The 15328-nt window shown below is 45.5% G+C and overlaps 2 protein-coding genes across 6 annotated transcripts in view; one reads left to right on the forward strand and one right to left on the reverse strand.

The window, feature by feature from the left end:
- Nucleotides 1–7159, forward strand: part of Edrf1 (erythroid differentiation regulatory factor 1) — a 38821-nt gene extending 31662 nt beyond the window's left edge. For 2 of the 5 annotated variants that reach the window (XM_006230436.5, XM_063263753.1), the window contains 3 exons: nt 376–491; nt 1984–2135; nt 5530–6348. In XM_006230436.5, the coding sequence (XP_006230498.1) occupies nt 376–491; nt 1984–2135; nt 5530–5704 (443 nt within the window). In that variant the 3' untranslated portion in view covers nt 5705–6348. Of the gene's footprint in view, nt 1–375; nt 492–1983; nt 2136–5529 lie in introns of all 5 variants that reach the window. The other 3 variants (XM_008759889.4, XM_063263756.1, NM_001107557.1) reach the window with 2 other exon arrangements.
- Nucleotides 7160–8643: 1484 nt separating this feature from the next.
- On the reverse strand, nt 8644–14313 carry Mmp21 (matrix metallopeptidase 21). Its single transcript, NM_001106308.1, has 7 exons — nt 14137–14313; nt 12694–13225; nt 11528–11667; nt 11112–11253; nt 10043–10300; nt 9257–9429; nt 8644–9075 (listed from the first exon to the last, which is right to left on the reverse strand). The coding sequence occupies exons 1-7, from the start codon at nt 14296–14298 to the stop codon at nt 8776–8778; spliced, it is 1707 nt and encodes a 568-aa protein (NP_001099778.1). The 5' UTR covers nt 14299–14313; the 3' UTR covers nt 8644–8775.
- Between the last annotated feature and the right edge of the window lie 1015 nt (nt 14314–15328).

Here is a 15328-nt window from a genome sequence, read left to right on the forward strand (position 1 = left end):
ACCACAGGCTCTTGTCTATTGGTCCCTAAAGTATTGTAACCTAATACTTTAGATACCAGCTCCTATTCAGAGAGATTGTGTGTTTACCATGTAGAGCCGTTTATTCAGAGAGATTGTGTGTTTACCATGTAGAGCCGTACGCAGAGGCAAGTGAACATCACAACAGCCACTTTATAAACAGTTAAAGGTATTGTAGGGTAATGCTTTGGGTAGGCTGAGTGGGTTTTGTTTTTTTTCAACTAGTTAACAAGTTTGCTTTTGGTTTGTTAGGATTGTCACAAGTTGCCTTTATAGGGCTGAAAATCAGTAACATTAACATGGGATGGCTTCATAGGCTCATAGTTTAGGAATGATCATTTGTGTTTTTTATTTTAGGTCAGAATAGCAATGTTGGAAAGTTAAAAACATTATCTGGGGCACTTGATATCATGGTGAGAACTGAGCATGCTTTCCAGCTCATTCGGAAGGAGCTTGTAGAGGAATGTGACCAGGTAATTGGAGAAAACATTTTTATATATCTTATGCTAAATGGTAAATGTATGTAATAGGCATATGACACATTTTTATGAATGTATGTGTATATATACACCACTACCTTAAAATGTAATTAGTAATGTATTTTTATGTAATTAAAAGTCTTAGTCTGTTTGGGTGCTGTAACAAAATACCAGAGGCTGGGTAAGTTGTTACAAAAAAACTTTTGGCTCATAATTGTGATCCACATTAGCAGATTCAAGTAGATGGCACCATTGTCCTGGCAAAGGTTCTCTAACCATGTTGAGCATGGTGAAACGGAAAGGGAACAGGCCACATGTAGAATGGAACATAAGTAGCCTCTTTGTAATAACTCAGAAGACCAAGAGAGAATGAGGTCGTGTATTCTGCCGCCACTTGGCAGATCATGCCTGGGAGTACAGATGAGGTCGCCAGATTCCTGAAATCATATAGTAATAGAGCTAAGGAAGGCATACTTTATAAATACACTGGTGGGAATATCATGCAGACGAGTTAGAAAGCAGGGACATCTCTGTTTTAGGTAGACCTCAGCTGCTATCTGAGGGCATCCTTAATCTTTGGGTTGGCAGAAGCTAGGGTACTATTGGTACATTCCAAAAGGATTTACCTCATTATCACAAGGATGGATGTTAAGGTAGACAGTGAATGTCTTTGAAGGGCACTAAAGATAGCCCAAGATGATTTGACCTGCAGCTTTCCAGCTCTTCACAGTCATGGAAGTTCTAATCAGTCAGTAGCCTTGTAGAATCTTTAACACACATGCAGATCCCACACCCACTTACCCACCCCCTGGGAATTTAGTTTACACTTACCTGGTACACTGCAGAGACAGCATTGACAATGCTGGGGCCCAGTAGTCCAGTTACCTTCCTTCGTGTCCATGTCTCAAGTTCATCAGCTCACAGACACACACTACACAGGAGCCTCAAAGCACAGTAGCTGTGTTTGCATGGTTGCATTACTGACCCTGATCTTTAATGAGCCATAGTTATGAAGGGACCTGTTAGAAGTTTCAAAGCCTCACAAGGTTGTTTTTCTGGTTTAGAGGTGTCTTTGCCTTTGCTTTCCAAGAGCGGGGGAGGCTATGCTCTCAGTCCCAGCTGACTGCCCAGTTGTTTCACAAGCTCCACAGCATAATCCAGCATTTCTGCTGAGTGCCCCAGCCTCCTGCCACCCCTTACTTCCGTCCCTGGTGGGTCCTGGCTAGCCAGTACCTGTTTCCATGTTGCTTCTGTAGCCACCAGTCAGTGCTGGGAAGTCATGAAATTCCATGTAGGAGTCATTTCTTTTATGTCAGTATTTCTTAGGTGTGGGGCCTTCACTGTATCTTTATCAGGAAGCTTTTGGGTCTGCTTCTCTTTCTGATTCTATAGTCTGCTGGATTTGAAGAGGCTGCTTAGCCTTCACTGTATATGAAACACCGGAGGGGAGGGCAGCTTAGGTAAAGTAACATTGTGCTGTCTTTAGCCTAAGAATGATGAAGCTACACCGGCTGCTGATTCTTCACCTAATCTTAATCGAGAAGAAGTGATCAAACTCCTTAGTATATTTGAATCTCGCCTGTCATTCCTTCTCCTTCAATCCATCAAACTGATGTCATCATCTAAAAGGAAAATGAGGTAAATTACTTGTGTATTTATTGAGCCTTCTTTGCTAACTCTTCACCTATCAAAAGAACATGAGTTCCCTCTATTGGTGTAAAGAACAGGTTGTATTATTTATGTTATACATAGAAAATGTAAAAATTTTAAGTACTGTTCCTTGTTAGGTAAGACTCATGTCCACGTGCCTACTGCATATTCATAGGGTAAATACGATTTTGGAGACACAAGTAGCCCTTGAATGAAGACCCTAAGTTATTTGTAGTAACACTTATGTGCTATGATGGGATCCTGAGGGCCAGTTGCAGCATTAAAGATAGAGAGTAGAATGTTAGAGGATCTAAGGCTGGGACACTAGGGGGGGAGATGAACAGATGCACAGCCAGGCTTCCAGGCTCCTCTGCTGATATGTGCAGTGTGCTGTTTCACCAGAGCTGTTCTTTGGCATCATTAACTTGAAATTGAGTACCAAGTTCTACATCAGGAGCATGATAGAAACACAAGTGCAGTCTGGCCCATATTACAAAACATGGAAAACAGATAAAAGTAAGAGAAAATGCACCCACATACATCACTGGTACTAGTTAAATCTGTCTTACCATTTTATTTTGGGGTACAAGTAAAGTAATTTTTTGTTTAATGTTTTAATTTATATACAATGTGACTCAGTGTTATGAGCTTTGACAGCATTTATTTAGCATTCCAAAAGTTTCTGTCCACCACAACCATGATGCAACAAACTCCAGTTGCTTCTTGCTGATGTTAAGCAATCTGATCTTGTGCAGTTTCAAGGAGTTTTCTTTTAGTGCCTCTCATTAACAGTGGTCATTTCAAGCCCATGAGGTAGCACCTCACTGTCATCTCTGCCCAGCTAGCTGTTCTTTATTTCTTGCTTGTATGGATATTTGCTCAGAATTGTTGAAAACTGGACATCTGTTAAGATAGCAGAGGCTGGTTTGGTCTGAGAGGTTTCACCTGCCAGGTATTCCATTGAGTTCATTTTTATAACTTGAATAGAGCTGCAGTTAAGAATTTCTTCTTAAACTGCAACCTTCTATATAGCACAGGATCGAACTTCTAACAGTTGTAGATGCCTGCCCACAGCTAAAGTTCCACCTCAGATGTTTACTTTAGTCAGTTCTAGTCCAAAATGTTAAGTGGAAAAATTCCAGACTTCACAACTTCCGAGTGTTGTGCACCACACTGCCTGATGAAGTGTGTGCTGTCTCAGGATGTGCATCATTCCCTTGTCCAGCACATTCATACCACACACACTGTTAGGCTGCCTGTTCTAGTTGTTTAGGAGCTCGCTTGGTGATCAGCATGTGGTAGGACTGGTGGCCTGTATTCATGTAGCCTCTGTCTTACTTCATAATGGCCTCTGATCACAAGAGGGCAGCAATGCTGACAACTTGAATATGCCAGCTTTGACAGGGATAAAAGTTCTCAATAAAAAGAGAAAGAAAAACAATGCTAAGTCTTGCTAATCTTTGACTGTGTCTAGTATAAGCTCAGTTTTATCATGTGTTGGGGAAAATATACAATGGTTTCAGTATATGTAGGTTCAGAATCCACCAAGAGTGTTAGAAGGTAAGAGAGGGATGATTTAGAGTGAGGTAGGTCTGTGAAAGGTGGTTCCTAACATCTGCTGTGCTCCCGGCTTTGCCCTGTCTCTTCACACCACACCTCAGAGAGACCGACTGCATACATGCTGGCTACTGCCAACCACATGCTCTTGGTCTGTTTGGGAAGGGAGGACCAAGGGAGTCATGCCTTAGTTGTTTTGGGCATACCTCAGTCTTACACCCTGCTGAGTAACTTTCACCTGAGGAGAGCTTTATTTGAGGAAGTCTCGAGTATGCAGCAAGGTGTGTTGGTGTGCTCACCGCAGTTTAGTGCATGCATCCATCTTTGCGAAGAACCAAAAAGCAGAGTAAATAACACAGTGGAGAAGAGACTCTTAGCTTTTACTGCCTAAAAACTTAACTGCAGGTAGGTTTTGAAGGATTTACTGGTGTCCACAAGATGGCAGTATATACAGGATCCTGTGAGCTAGTTCAATGATTTTTCAGAGTAGTGGTTTGAGTGGTTGACAGGTAATAGTTTCAGTCTTTTGATATTTTAGCACAATAATTCTATGTATGACTTATGTAATTTTATTTCTGACCAGGTTATTAGTGTTGAAGAAATGTTTTTGAAACAGGATTTCTCTGTGTAGCCCTTAGATCCATCTGCTCCTGTCTCCTAAGTGCTGAGATTAAAGATGTGAGCCACCACACCTGGCTTGTTGAAGAAATTTTTAATCTAAAGTTTTCATGCAGGCCAAATGTCCTATGAGCCTATCTGTGCTTTCAGATTTATTATACAAAAGAAACGTGACACTGCAGGTTTGAAGCAGATCACTATGGTTACCGAGGTTTATTGTGTTTCATTCGTGTTTAGGTGAGAACAGCTGACAGGTTTATTGTTGAAAAAAGCTGACCTAGTTGAGTTGTTTAAGAGAAAAGGAAATCAGAGCATCACCTTAACAGAAAGGAACATTAGTAGTTTATTTTGATTGCTATTTTTTCCCCTTAGCCTGAGGCAAAATAAGAAAGTGGGCTTAATAACTGAAAAGCTTAACTTACTTAGGTTCCCAGAAATTAAAGTGAGCTGTAAGAAAAATTAGAATTCATTTTCTTGTTGAAAATTTTTATTTTCAGGCTGTTGAGTGTGCTTCATGGTATGACAACTGTGTAGGTGCTACAGGACACAATACACTTTGTTTTTATTAAGTTGCCGGGGACTTACTCCACTTTGGATTAAGTATTGAGCTGTTCTTATCATGCCCTTGAGCATTCACTGCTCTAGCTGAGTGGGGCCTCTTGACATTTCTCTAGAATTTGAGATGAAAAGCTATAAAACATCTGAGGATCATGGAGCCCTGTCCTGTAGTACAGAGAAGAAATTAGTTAACATCATGGATGGTCCTTAGTCAGATAACAGTAAGTATTTAGTTGAGTAAAATGGTAGATAAGGTAAACCAGTTAATTGTCTTAAGAGGAAAACCTTCTGTTTGACATGTGGAGACTGTAATAGTAACCAGCTCAGGGGTGACAGTAGGTTAAAGGCATGAGCTACACAAGGTGTAAGAAGTCGAGTCAGGAGTCTGTGAGCAGAGCTCAGCTGTCAGTTGTGATTGGCACTGCTGAGTAGAAGAATGGCCACACAGCCTCTCCATGCCTGATCAGCCCCACCTCCCACTCTGTGACGTATTCTTTGACCATGTTTCGTGGCTGCTCACTGCTTCTAAGGCAGGGGCCGTTCTTTGCTTTACTCAGCAGCCATAGGTAAGTCAGCTGCTCTAGGAAGTGCCTGCTGTGTGCAGCCCCACCTGCCCTCTCTTCCCTTCACCTGTCTGTTTTAACCTCAGCAGTAACACGGAAGATGATGCAGCCCTCCAGACCAACAAGCAGATTTACTCCCAGCTTTTGAGAGCAACTGCCAACAGAAACTCCACTCTGTTGGAGAGAATTGAAGTTGTCATCTGTCTGCTGGAGCAGCTTGCATCTGGTAGCAGTGGATCGAGTGGCAGTGCTGTCCCCTGACCTGAAGTTGTCTCGGAGGACTGTCTTGTCAGTGCCTTCCCATCCTGGAGCTGTTCTGTCCACTCGGTGCTGAGACTTATTAAATATAAGGAGATGCCATTTAATCAGGTCCACAGTGGGTACTCGCTTCCCGTGGCAGGCAGAGGATGTGGGGTGGTTTGGTTTCTTCCTGTAAAGGTGAGAAACCATAATGGAATCAAAAGCTTTCTGAATGTATTTCCTCGAGAAGTACTTGGTTCCTTAGTGATAACAGACCTCCTGTGATGTGCTTAGACTTGGAGATATTCTTGAAGGATATTAAAACACTTGGACATAAGATGAGATTATTTTAGATAAAATGTTACTCTGGCCAAGAGAACTCTTATTCAAGTGATTTCACGTTCAAATGGCGTGTAGAAACAGTACACATCTGTGTTTCCTTGTGAGTGACAGAAGTGTACCCTTTCCAAACTGTTGCACAGGAGGTTTCGAAGACTGAAAGTTGTGCAGGTCTCCTTTCAGTGCATGTTCTGAAAGGCCTCACTTTTCTTTGACTGTATGTGACATTGATAAAGACTAGGTACTATCACTTTCTCATTTTAAACTTGAAACTGTGAATAAGGTAAGAGAACTATTTTGAATAAATAAGCTATTTATTTAAAATACCTTGGTAGTTCCCACTTGCATTCTTCACACTGCTGTGATTTGATCTGCTTGCTTATGATTTCAAAACTTTACAAAGTACATAGATCCTAATGTTCAGGGCAAAGGTCTCTCACACATTCATGCTCCTTGAACATTCTGCTGTGCCTTGCTGCTCTGGAGATCTTGTCCAAAGCCTACTGCATGTGGGGCTGTAAGGCTGTAACTAATAGTTTGAAGGAGGTGCAGCATTTGCATCAGGCAGACTCTTCTGCTTGGGTGATACTCTGGTGTCTGGCCACTATTGCATCCCCTCCCGCACCAGCCCCATTTGCAGGCGTTTCTGTCACTGGAGCAAGCAGGTCTCCATTGTAGCAAGGCAGATTCTCTCACTATTTGTCTAGTTCCTTGTTTGGTTTACACTGTCATTGGAGCAAATTTGCATCTGTTTACAAGAATTAATCATTGCAGCCCTTAAAGCTTTGGTTAAACTGCAAAGCTTTGAGCCTGCTCATCAGTCCCATTTCAGGACTGCTGTGTCCTTTGCCTTGCATCGAGTGTACACAGTAACAGCCCTTTCTCCACGGGAGAACCCTCTGGCTGCTTCCACTGAAACATAGTACCTCTGGAGCAGATGAGCTCAACAGGATTTCCCCTGCTTCCCTAGAAACAAGCTGGGGTGTTAAGACTACTTGTCTTCAAGCCCCTCCCCTTAGCTGAATGGTGGAAAATGGATTTTAAGCAAGGAAGTAGAAATCCTAGCTCTTTCCCTTGTCATAGCAATAACATGAAAATTTCTGCAGGAGAAATAAAAGATACTTTTCAAATGTGTTGTAATAACTTGTGTTGGTTTTAATTAAAGTTTCCTGAAGTAAATGTGTTTTAGCTGTTCCTTTAGAAGACTCTGGCCTGATTACTCGGGTTTCTGAACCTTTTTCAGTTAGTTTCATTATTCATATATCATCATCATATATGACATTGACTCTTGTATGTTAAGAATTTAAGCCAGCGGGTGGTGGGAGGCAAAGGCAGGCAGATCTCTTGAGTTCAAGGCCAGCCTGGTCTAGAAAGAGAGTTCCAGGACAGCCAGGGTTACACAGAAAAGCACTGTCTTGAAAAAACAAAAATTCTTAAGCCATATTGTGTGGAAGTTAAAGGGTTAGCACCTGAGGTTGGGGATTTAGCTCAGTGGTAGAAGGCTTGCCTAGCAAGCGCAAGGCCCTGGGTTTGGTCCCCAGCTCAAAAAAAAAAAAAAAAAAGGTTAGTGCCTGTCCTAGAGTAGGGACATTGCAGTTAGACAGCAGTTAGACAGCTAGCTTCCAGAGCTCTGTTGTGGCCTGGCCTGCAGGACAGAAATAAGGAAGTGTTCACTGCTCCGCAAGGACAACACAAATTACAGGTGACCAGAAAAATCATCTGCAGAGCCAGTTGTGGGAGGCCCTGTGCACAGACAAGGTGCATTCAACAGTGAGAGGCGGTCATCACAGGGTGCAGACATAAGGTTGTAGTTGCTGGGAATGCTTGTGGGCCCATCTGTTGTGTTACCCAGATACTTTGGGGGCCTTTGGTTCATGTCAAATGTTGCATGAGCTGTTGCTACCCTGCCTAAGCTCTGAACAGGCTGTGCTGCCAGCCCACACCCAGCTTCCCTTGAATCCACCGATGAAAGACACACACAGTTGCTTTTTTTTCAACTTGCCTTTTGAACACAGTTGCTGGGCACTACTGTCTCTGCCTGGAAAAGCTTGTTATCAATATTCTTATCTCTCTACCTCCCACCTGCCCTAAACTTAGTCTCTCAGTTACATCCCGGACTGCCAGCTTATAGGAGAAGCCATAGGTGGCTGCTTCACCTGAGACGTCACAAGTCTAGTCAACTTTTCTCCATTAGAAGCCTGGGGAACACCTCCCTCGCGCGTCTGTCTGCCTCTTCCTCCAGGGACCCAGAGGTTATGCCTATTCCTTCTGCCCAGCAATTGGCCCATGGCTTCTTTACTGACAGGTCAAGAACCAGTTGGGGGACCAGGATAACATCAGAACCACCCCTACAGTCAAATGTTAAACATGCCAGTGTGACATGTGTTTTGCAGTTAATTTCAATTCTGTGCCCTATCTCAGACCAGAACAAAGTTTTAAGTGCTCTCAGAACCATTTCTGTACCACACAGTGGTGGGACCCCTGGTTGCCACTACTGGGACTTGAATGGAGTTCATATGGCATCAAAAGAAAAAATGGGTATTCCCTAGGGTAAATTTTTTTGATGTTTCCTAAAAGAAGTTTCACCCAGCCTGGACCTTAAACCTACTTTTAAAGTTCAAGTAATGCGTGTTTGGTGTAGCTTGAAGCCATGTTTGTTTTAGCTACTAAAATTCTGGTTTGTTTTCTTTGCAAAGAAGGCTAACACTTTCTCTTAGAGCTGTTCCTGGGTCCTGGTCTTGATTTTCTTCTCTTTACATGTTCAGTGTAGAGGTATGAACGTCACAAACATCAAACCACTTCCCTGAAACAGATTGTTTTGGAAATAAGCCATTCAGAGGGAGCCGAGAGTCCTGCTGTTTGTCCTTGTCACTAACTACTTTCCAAAACGAGTTGCCTTTGAAAAAGAAGATGGCATTGTGTGCATAGGAGTAGTACGCGGAATCGAGGTTTCTGAATGGGTGGTTTTGAGGCATTATTGCTGGGAACACTTGGCTCATCTTCTTTGGATAAGAAGAAAGTGCTTGGTTTCGGTTGACATCAAATGCATATACCTGCAGAGTAAAGCAGACAGACACGTTGCTGAGGACTGTTGACTGTTAACCATCTGACTTTGCACTGAATTCTGTAGATGTGAAGTTCTAAGTGTTTCCAGCTGATGGTCTGCCATTGTCTCGTAGATCTGAAGGGATGAGGATATCTTTTAACTAAGAAGTTGGATGCAGTGGTACTTACTAGAGACTCCTTGAAGAAGTAAATTAGCTGCTGCCTCCGCTCATAGAAGGCCGTGTCCAAGGGACTGGGGATGCCAGGGAAGCCTTCTGAAATCAGTTTGGGGTAGCTCCTTCCTTGTTCATCTTGTGTGTGTGCCTGGTCATTCTCACTGTCATATCTCCAGTATTGGTTTCCTGAGAGTCAACCCAAAACAGTCAATGTGGTTTATTTATACCAGACTGTAAGAAATACGGCATGGGCCAGAGATGTAGCCCAGCACTCCTAAATTCCACCAAAATGAGACTTTGCCTGCCATCTTGTGAGAGCCTGGCATGCCACTTCGCTTCGTGTCCCTCCAAAGGGCAAATGCCAGTAGGTCCTAAGTCAACCCTGCATGGTCCTCTTCCATGATTCCAGAGAAACAGGACTTCCTCACTCAGCCATCTGCTCAGGCCTCCCGTGACTTCTCAATTTGACCCTAGTAATGGTTGCCCTGCCCATCACTGCTGCGTCGGAATGCTGGTTGCCTCTCTCAGTGAAAGCCCATGAACACCATGGAGTATCTTGAGTCTTAGTCTACAGATCATTCCTTCCATGTTAGAGGCACCTAACAAAGTTTATTCATTCGGTGACTACCAAGCCTTCCCAAGATGAGAGGATACAGCCCACCCAGAGCCTGCAGTCTGCCTAAGCAAATGGAAAAGCAATGGGTTACCCGAACATTACAATGGACTCCTAGGTAAGTGCTGGAAATATCCTAAGTAAAGTTCAATAAAAGAAATGGAACCACACCAGAAGCATTGTTACCTTTGAAAAAATACCGCTCATCTCTACCCCATGACCAGACATGGACGAAAGCATCTATTCTTTGCATGGGAATTCCACGCCAGCCGGTGAGGATTTGGAGGGGGTCCCCGTAGCGAGTCCTGTTGTTGCGGTTTTCGTAGAGCCAGTACCAGCTGTTGCGGAAGAAGTAGGTGTTGAACCTCACCCTCACCTCACCATATTGGTTCCTCTCCTTGCGAATCCAGTCAAACACTATATCAAATGATCCCTCACATGACCCTGAGGAGAGAAAAAAAAATGCAGCCATTTGTCATTGTAAGCATCAGCATTCATAATTGTCTGGAATGGAGATACCGCGTGGCTAGCACTTCCTCTTGGAATGCCTTAAAGCAAAGCATCACAGAGGCTGGGCAGGAGTAGGCTGAAGTTTAGGAAGCTGCACTAGGGCTCCCAGATGCAGTGTGGATGCAGTTCTACGGCCATACTAAGTGCACTGACTCCTGCCTCTCCACAGTCTATCTGCTTTCATGATCGGAAAGACGTTTGGTTCTGAGCACACAAGCAGCCATGTTTCTACTGCAGGATGACAATATGGCTGAAACAGGCCGTGGATGTCAGGAGTGGGAGCGCATTGGAACGGAACTGGAATGGGCTGTGAGGTTCTAGGAATGGAAGTGCTTGCTTTCCCTGTGGGGTATCTGTGCTATAACCAACCTTTTTCCTTCTTTTTTAAAGACTGGACTTTTAATTATATGTATGTGTGTGTGTGTACCCCACAGGGCCAAAGGTGTTGGATCCCCTGGAGCAGAAATTACAGGTGATTATGAGCCTCTAGATGTGGGTGCTGGAAATTAAACCTCTGGAAGGCGCTCTTAACTGCCAAGCCATCTCTCTGCCCCACCATTTGTATTAAATGATGTCCTCTGTCCTCACCAGTGTGGGAGGAGAGGATGGGAAGGCACAAAAAAGATTGTTGCTCTTCCCCTGTGGGCCTATGTGGTCTAGTGTGATGATTTTAAAAGCCCACAGACAGAGTTTGAGGGCAGCTCTTCAGCCTTGCAACCTGCGTTCTGCTCTCGACCCATCTTACCATATAGTCTTTGAATTGCTTTTCTGTCTGACCAGTCCAACTCAAATGCAGGCTCCTGGGGAATGTAGTTTGGTTGCATTATGGATCCCACCCTGTAGGTGTGAGGCAATCCAAGGACGTGACCAATTTCATGGACAGCTACCTAGGAGGGGAACACAACACAACCACAGGTGTAGGACCAAACCTGCGTCTTTGATGTTGCTGGGCCCAATCACTGAATTATAGAGGCCGGGCCTGTGCCCTGGCCAGAGTTGTGTTTGTTCAGGAGAGAGAAACAGTGACTACTGGGGAACCACCACCAGAGATTACTAAACTTTCTACGTCTAGAAGGATGTGCACACACCACGGAAAAGCAGTGTTTCTGAACTTGGGCTGGTGTGCTTTGCATTCCCAACAGAGCGGCTGGAGCCTCTTACTTTGAGAAGGCTGATGCCCGTGTCACTGGAGAGAGGAGTAAAGTGCTCATCGTCATCAAAGTGGATCTCACCCAGGTGCCAGGCATGTGCAAACTCCTGTCCACTCCCGTCAAACACCCGTGGACAGCCCAGGTGCCGGCCTAGTGTGGGGAGAGGGGTGGGTAGCAGTGACTAATGGTGCCTATCTTGAGTCCCTCTCACAGCACAGACTCAGAGCTTCCTGGAGCTAGTGCAGCTACAGGCCCTGTAGAAGCTCCTTTGGGGAAGCAGACTGAGCTGCCTGGTGTCTGTAAACTGTGAGGCTATAAAGGTTAGAAACAAGCGGGACCTGTTGGCCAATGTCTTTAATTCCAGCACTAGGGAAGCAGAGGCCAATAGATCTTAGTTCTGAGCCAATCTGGTCTACAGAGGGAGTTCCAGGATAACCAGAGTGCTACACAGGAAAACCCTCATCTTGAAAAAAAAAAAAAAATGAACCACAAAAATAAAAACAAAACCAAAAGACTAGAAACATCTAGGTGCTAACTGTGCGCTCTCTCACTCTCTCTCTCTCTCTCTCTCTCTCTCTCTCTCTCTCTCTCTCTCTCTCTCTCTCTGTGTGTGTGTGTGTGTGTGTGAGTGTGTGTGTGTGTGTGTGTGTGTGTGTGTGTGTGTGTGTTGCCAGTGCTGATGAAGGAGCTGGGTCCCCTCGTTACTTTTATAACAAACTGTGCCTTATGTACCCTAGAATTAGGAAATTAACCCAGCGAGAGCAGCAAGGTAGATGGGAACACGTCTAGTCACAGATGGGCTGTGGAAAACAGGTTATTTGTCCTGTCTGCCAACAAGGAGGTAGTGGTGTCTTTATGTAAAGTCTTCTCACAGGTCAGTACACTGTACCTGCTGCTTCTCCATGTGACCAGGAAGACCGGTGTTGTGCTCCAGGCATGTGAACCCCAACATCTAAGACCTTAAAATCCACAGAGAGTAGAACCCTCCTTAGGTGTTCTCTCTAAAGAAGCCCAGCAGGTAGGGGTTGGAACCACACCACTCTGGGCAACAAGGCAATCAAACTGTGATTGGCCCAGCTTGCCCTAAGCATGATGCTGGGCGTGGGCCTTGGTGGAAGAATCAAAGGGTGGCTGCAGGGTAGGCAGGAAGGGATCCCCAGTCTGCACCCCTCTTACCTCTCCCAAAACCCAGCTTTATGTCCACCATGGTACCAGGGGCAGTGAGGTCCTCCCGGAAGTCCAGTGGCGTCACCTCGCTCCACATCCTGAAGGCCAGTCTAAAGATGTATCTCTGCTCATCCCCAGAGAGTTGGCTGCTGTAGGCATCTCCCACTAGTCTCCAGGTCAGTGTCTTCTTGGAGAAGACCCTGCTGGCCCCCGTGTCTGACCGGCCCTCCTGTTTCCCACCTGGCTTGGGCAGCAGCATTTGAAGAAAGCGCTTTTGTCGGGCCCTGGGCTGGAGACCTAGAGGGGTTGGCAGGGCTGGTGGAGTTGGCAGGGCATCCTGAAGGGGTAGTCGTGTGTCAGGGACGCCACAGCGTGGCTTATTCATAGCTGCCAGTGTAGGTGAGTCTAGTTTCCCGCTGGCTGGCAGTCTGTTTGCCTTCTGGAATCTACGCACAGCTTGAGCCAAGGTGAAGCCCACAGGGACTCCGGCTGACTCCTTTGGGCTGGACACCTCTGACCAGCCATATTTCAATAGGAAGTTCTGTGGGAAGGAAAATTCATAAGGTTGCTCCCTGCTGGGACTTTTCCTGTGCTGTGGTAGATGGGGAGCGGCAGGAAGTGTACAGAGTGAAGCTAGACATAAAAAGACTTTATCCAGGGACTACCAGAGTGAAGTCATGGGTGTGGGAATTGAAGCCAGCCAGGTGGCGGGACTGGGAGGGAAGGGGCAATGCCAGAGGTCAAGGCTGCAGGTGGAAACACGCTGTGTGGGCTAGCGGGCTTCTAGCATTCAGGGACAGGGAAGGCGGGGGCTATAGGAGTGCCCTTGGCATCAAAGGAAAGTTTGGCCCATTGCTTCTCACTGCCCTCCATACTAGGGGCACCCTGGAGCCAGAAGTTGAGGGGAAATCTTGATCCCCTGTCTGCTTGAGGTAAGTACCAGGCTTCAGAGCCATGACTGGAGAAAGGGAACCCTGGTCTGGTTGTGGCAGTGGATGGCACTCAGTAGCACTTTGCAGGGATCCTTGCCGGAGCTGTTCTTTCTCTGTATACACAGGCAATCAAGGGATGCCACCAGCCCAGTGCCTTAGACTCTGACAGCACCACCATGCTCACCTTCAAATGTCCAGTGATATGTGAAGCCACTCTCTGCAGGCCTGATCCTGCCTAGACATCAATGCTTCTAGGGTTAACATCAGATTAAGTAGGTGCAACTCAGTGGTGGAGGTGGTTGCCTAGCGTGCACAAGGCTCCAGGTTTCATTCCCAGCTCCACAAAGATTGCGCCAGGTTAATCAGACTCTGCCTCTGCACAGCTATCCTGACATGTTGTGCTCTGGCCTCTACGTGTGTGTGTGTGTGTGTGTGTGTGTGTGTGTGTGTGTGTGTGTGTGTGTGTGTGTAATGTATATGGGGTGTGTATGCAAATGCTGCTGCTCTGTGCATCTCTTACCTGAGCAGCATGGAGGTCGGCAATGGGCTTGGCCCGACTCAGGGGGGATGGCTCCAGGTCCGAACGGTCCCGGCTGTGGAAGAGCCTCTCAGGCTGGGCTGGCTGGGGTGTAACTAGCCAGCAGAGCAGCATTGTCAGACGCAAGTCAGAGACAGCAAGCATGGCTTCACTGGGACTCTGGTCCTCCTACCTTGTTGCATCCCTGTCTCCCCTCCTAAGGAGCAGGGCATGGCGGGGGGGCCTTTTATAAGCAAGCAATCATTTTGTCACCCACCCCTGAAGTGTGCCTACTAGGAAGCTGCTTCTGAGGCCTAGGCGAGCTGCCTTTGAAGACCCCAGGGCCACTTTTCTCATGGATGTGACAATTCCTCTTCCTTTGGTCCTGGGTCACAGTACTTCTGAGTGGTGAAACTATGGATTGCTCTCCTGTGTTGACTTTAGTGGTTGAGTTTGCTCCTAAATGAACTGAGGGAGAAGCGCTGGATGCAGCCACCTGGGCTGCTGCAAGGCAGAGCCTACCCCTGACAACATGCCTTCTAGGACCCAGCCTATGGCTTTATAACCCTCAAAACCTTCACAACCTTCAGTCTGGTTTTAAAGTTTCCGTTTTTCTGGGTGGTCTGGGGTTTAGAGAAAATAATTTGTCTCTCAGACTTTAGTTTCTCTTTTTCCCTCCCTTATTGGTGGTTTTTCTTTATAAAAAAAAAAGGAGGAAGAAGAGGAGAAAGAGGAGGAGAAGAGAAGGAGGAGGAGGAAGAAGGAGAAGAACAAGAAGAACAAGAACAAGAAGAACAAGAAGAAGAAGAACAAGAAAGAAGAAGGTGAAGGTGGTCTAGGGTAGACAAGATATCAGGAGGTAAAGGCACTTACTGCCGAACTGGATTACCTGGATTCAATCCCTAACCCCACATGTTTGGAGAGAACAAATTCCTGCAAGTTGCTCTCTGAACTCCATGAGCATATCCACTGCCCAAATAAATAGTAAATAATGCAATTTAAAAATTAGAATGTCTATTCAGCATATAGCAAAGTGAATCTTAGAACCAGTACAAGAAAAAGAGTTTTTCTGTGGTAGGCAGTACCATGCTGAATTTTCTTGCAGACATATGCATATGTCTATAAAGTGTATGCATATACATCGTACACATGTCACAACTCCATAGAAAGCCCTGAGTATCTGAGTGTCCCTGAG

This window comes from Rattus norvegicus, chromosome 1, assembly GCF_036323735.1.
Source record: "Rattus norvegicus strain BN/NHsdMcwi chromosome 1, GRCr8, whole genome shotgun sequence".
NCBI lineage: Eukaryota > Metazoa > Chordata > Mammalia > Rodentia > Muridae > Rattus > Rattus norvegicus.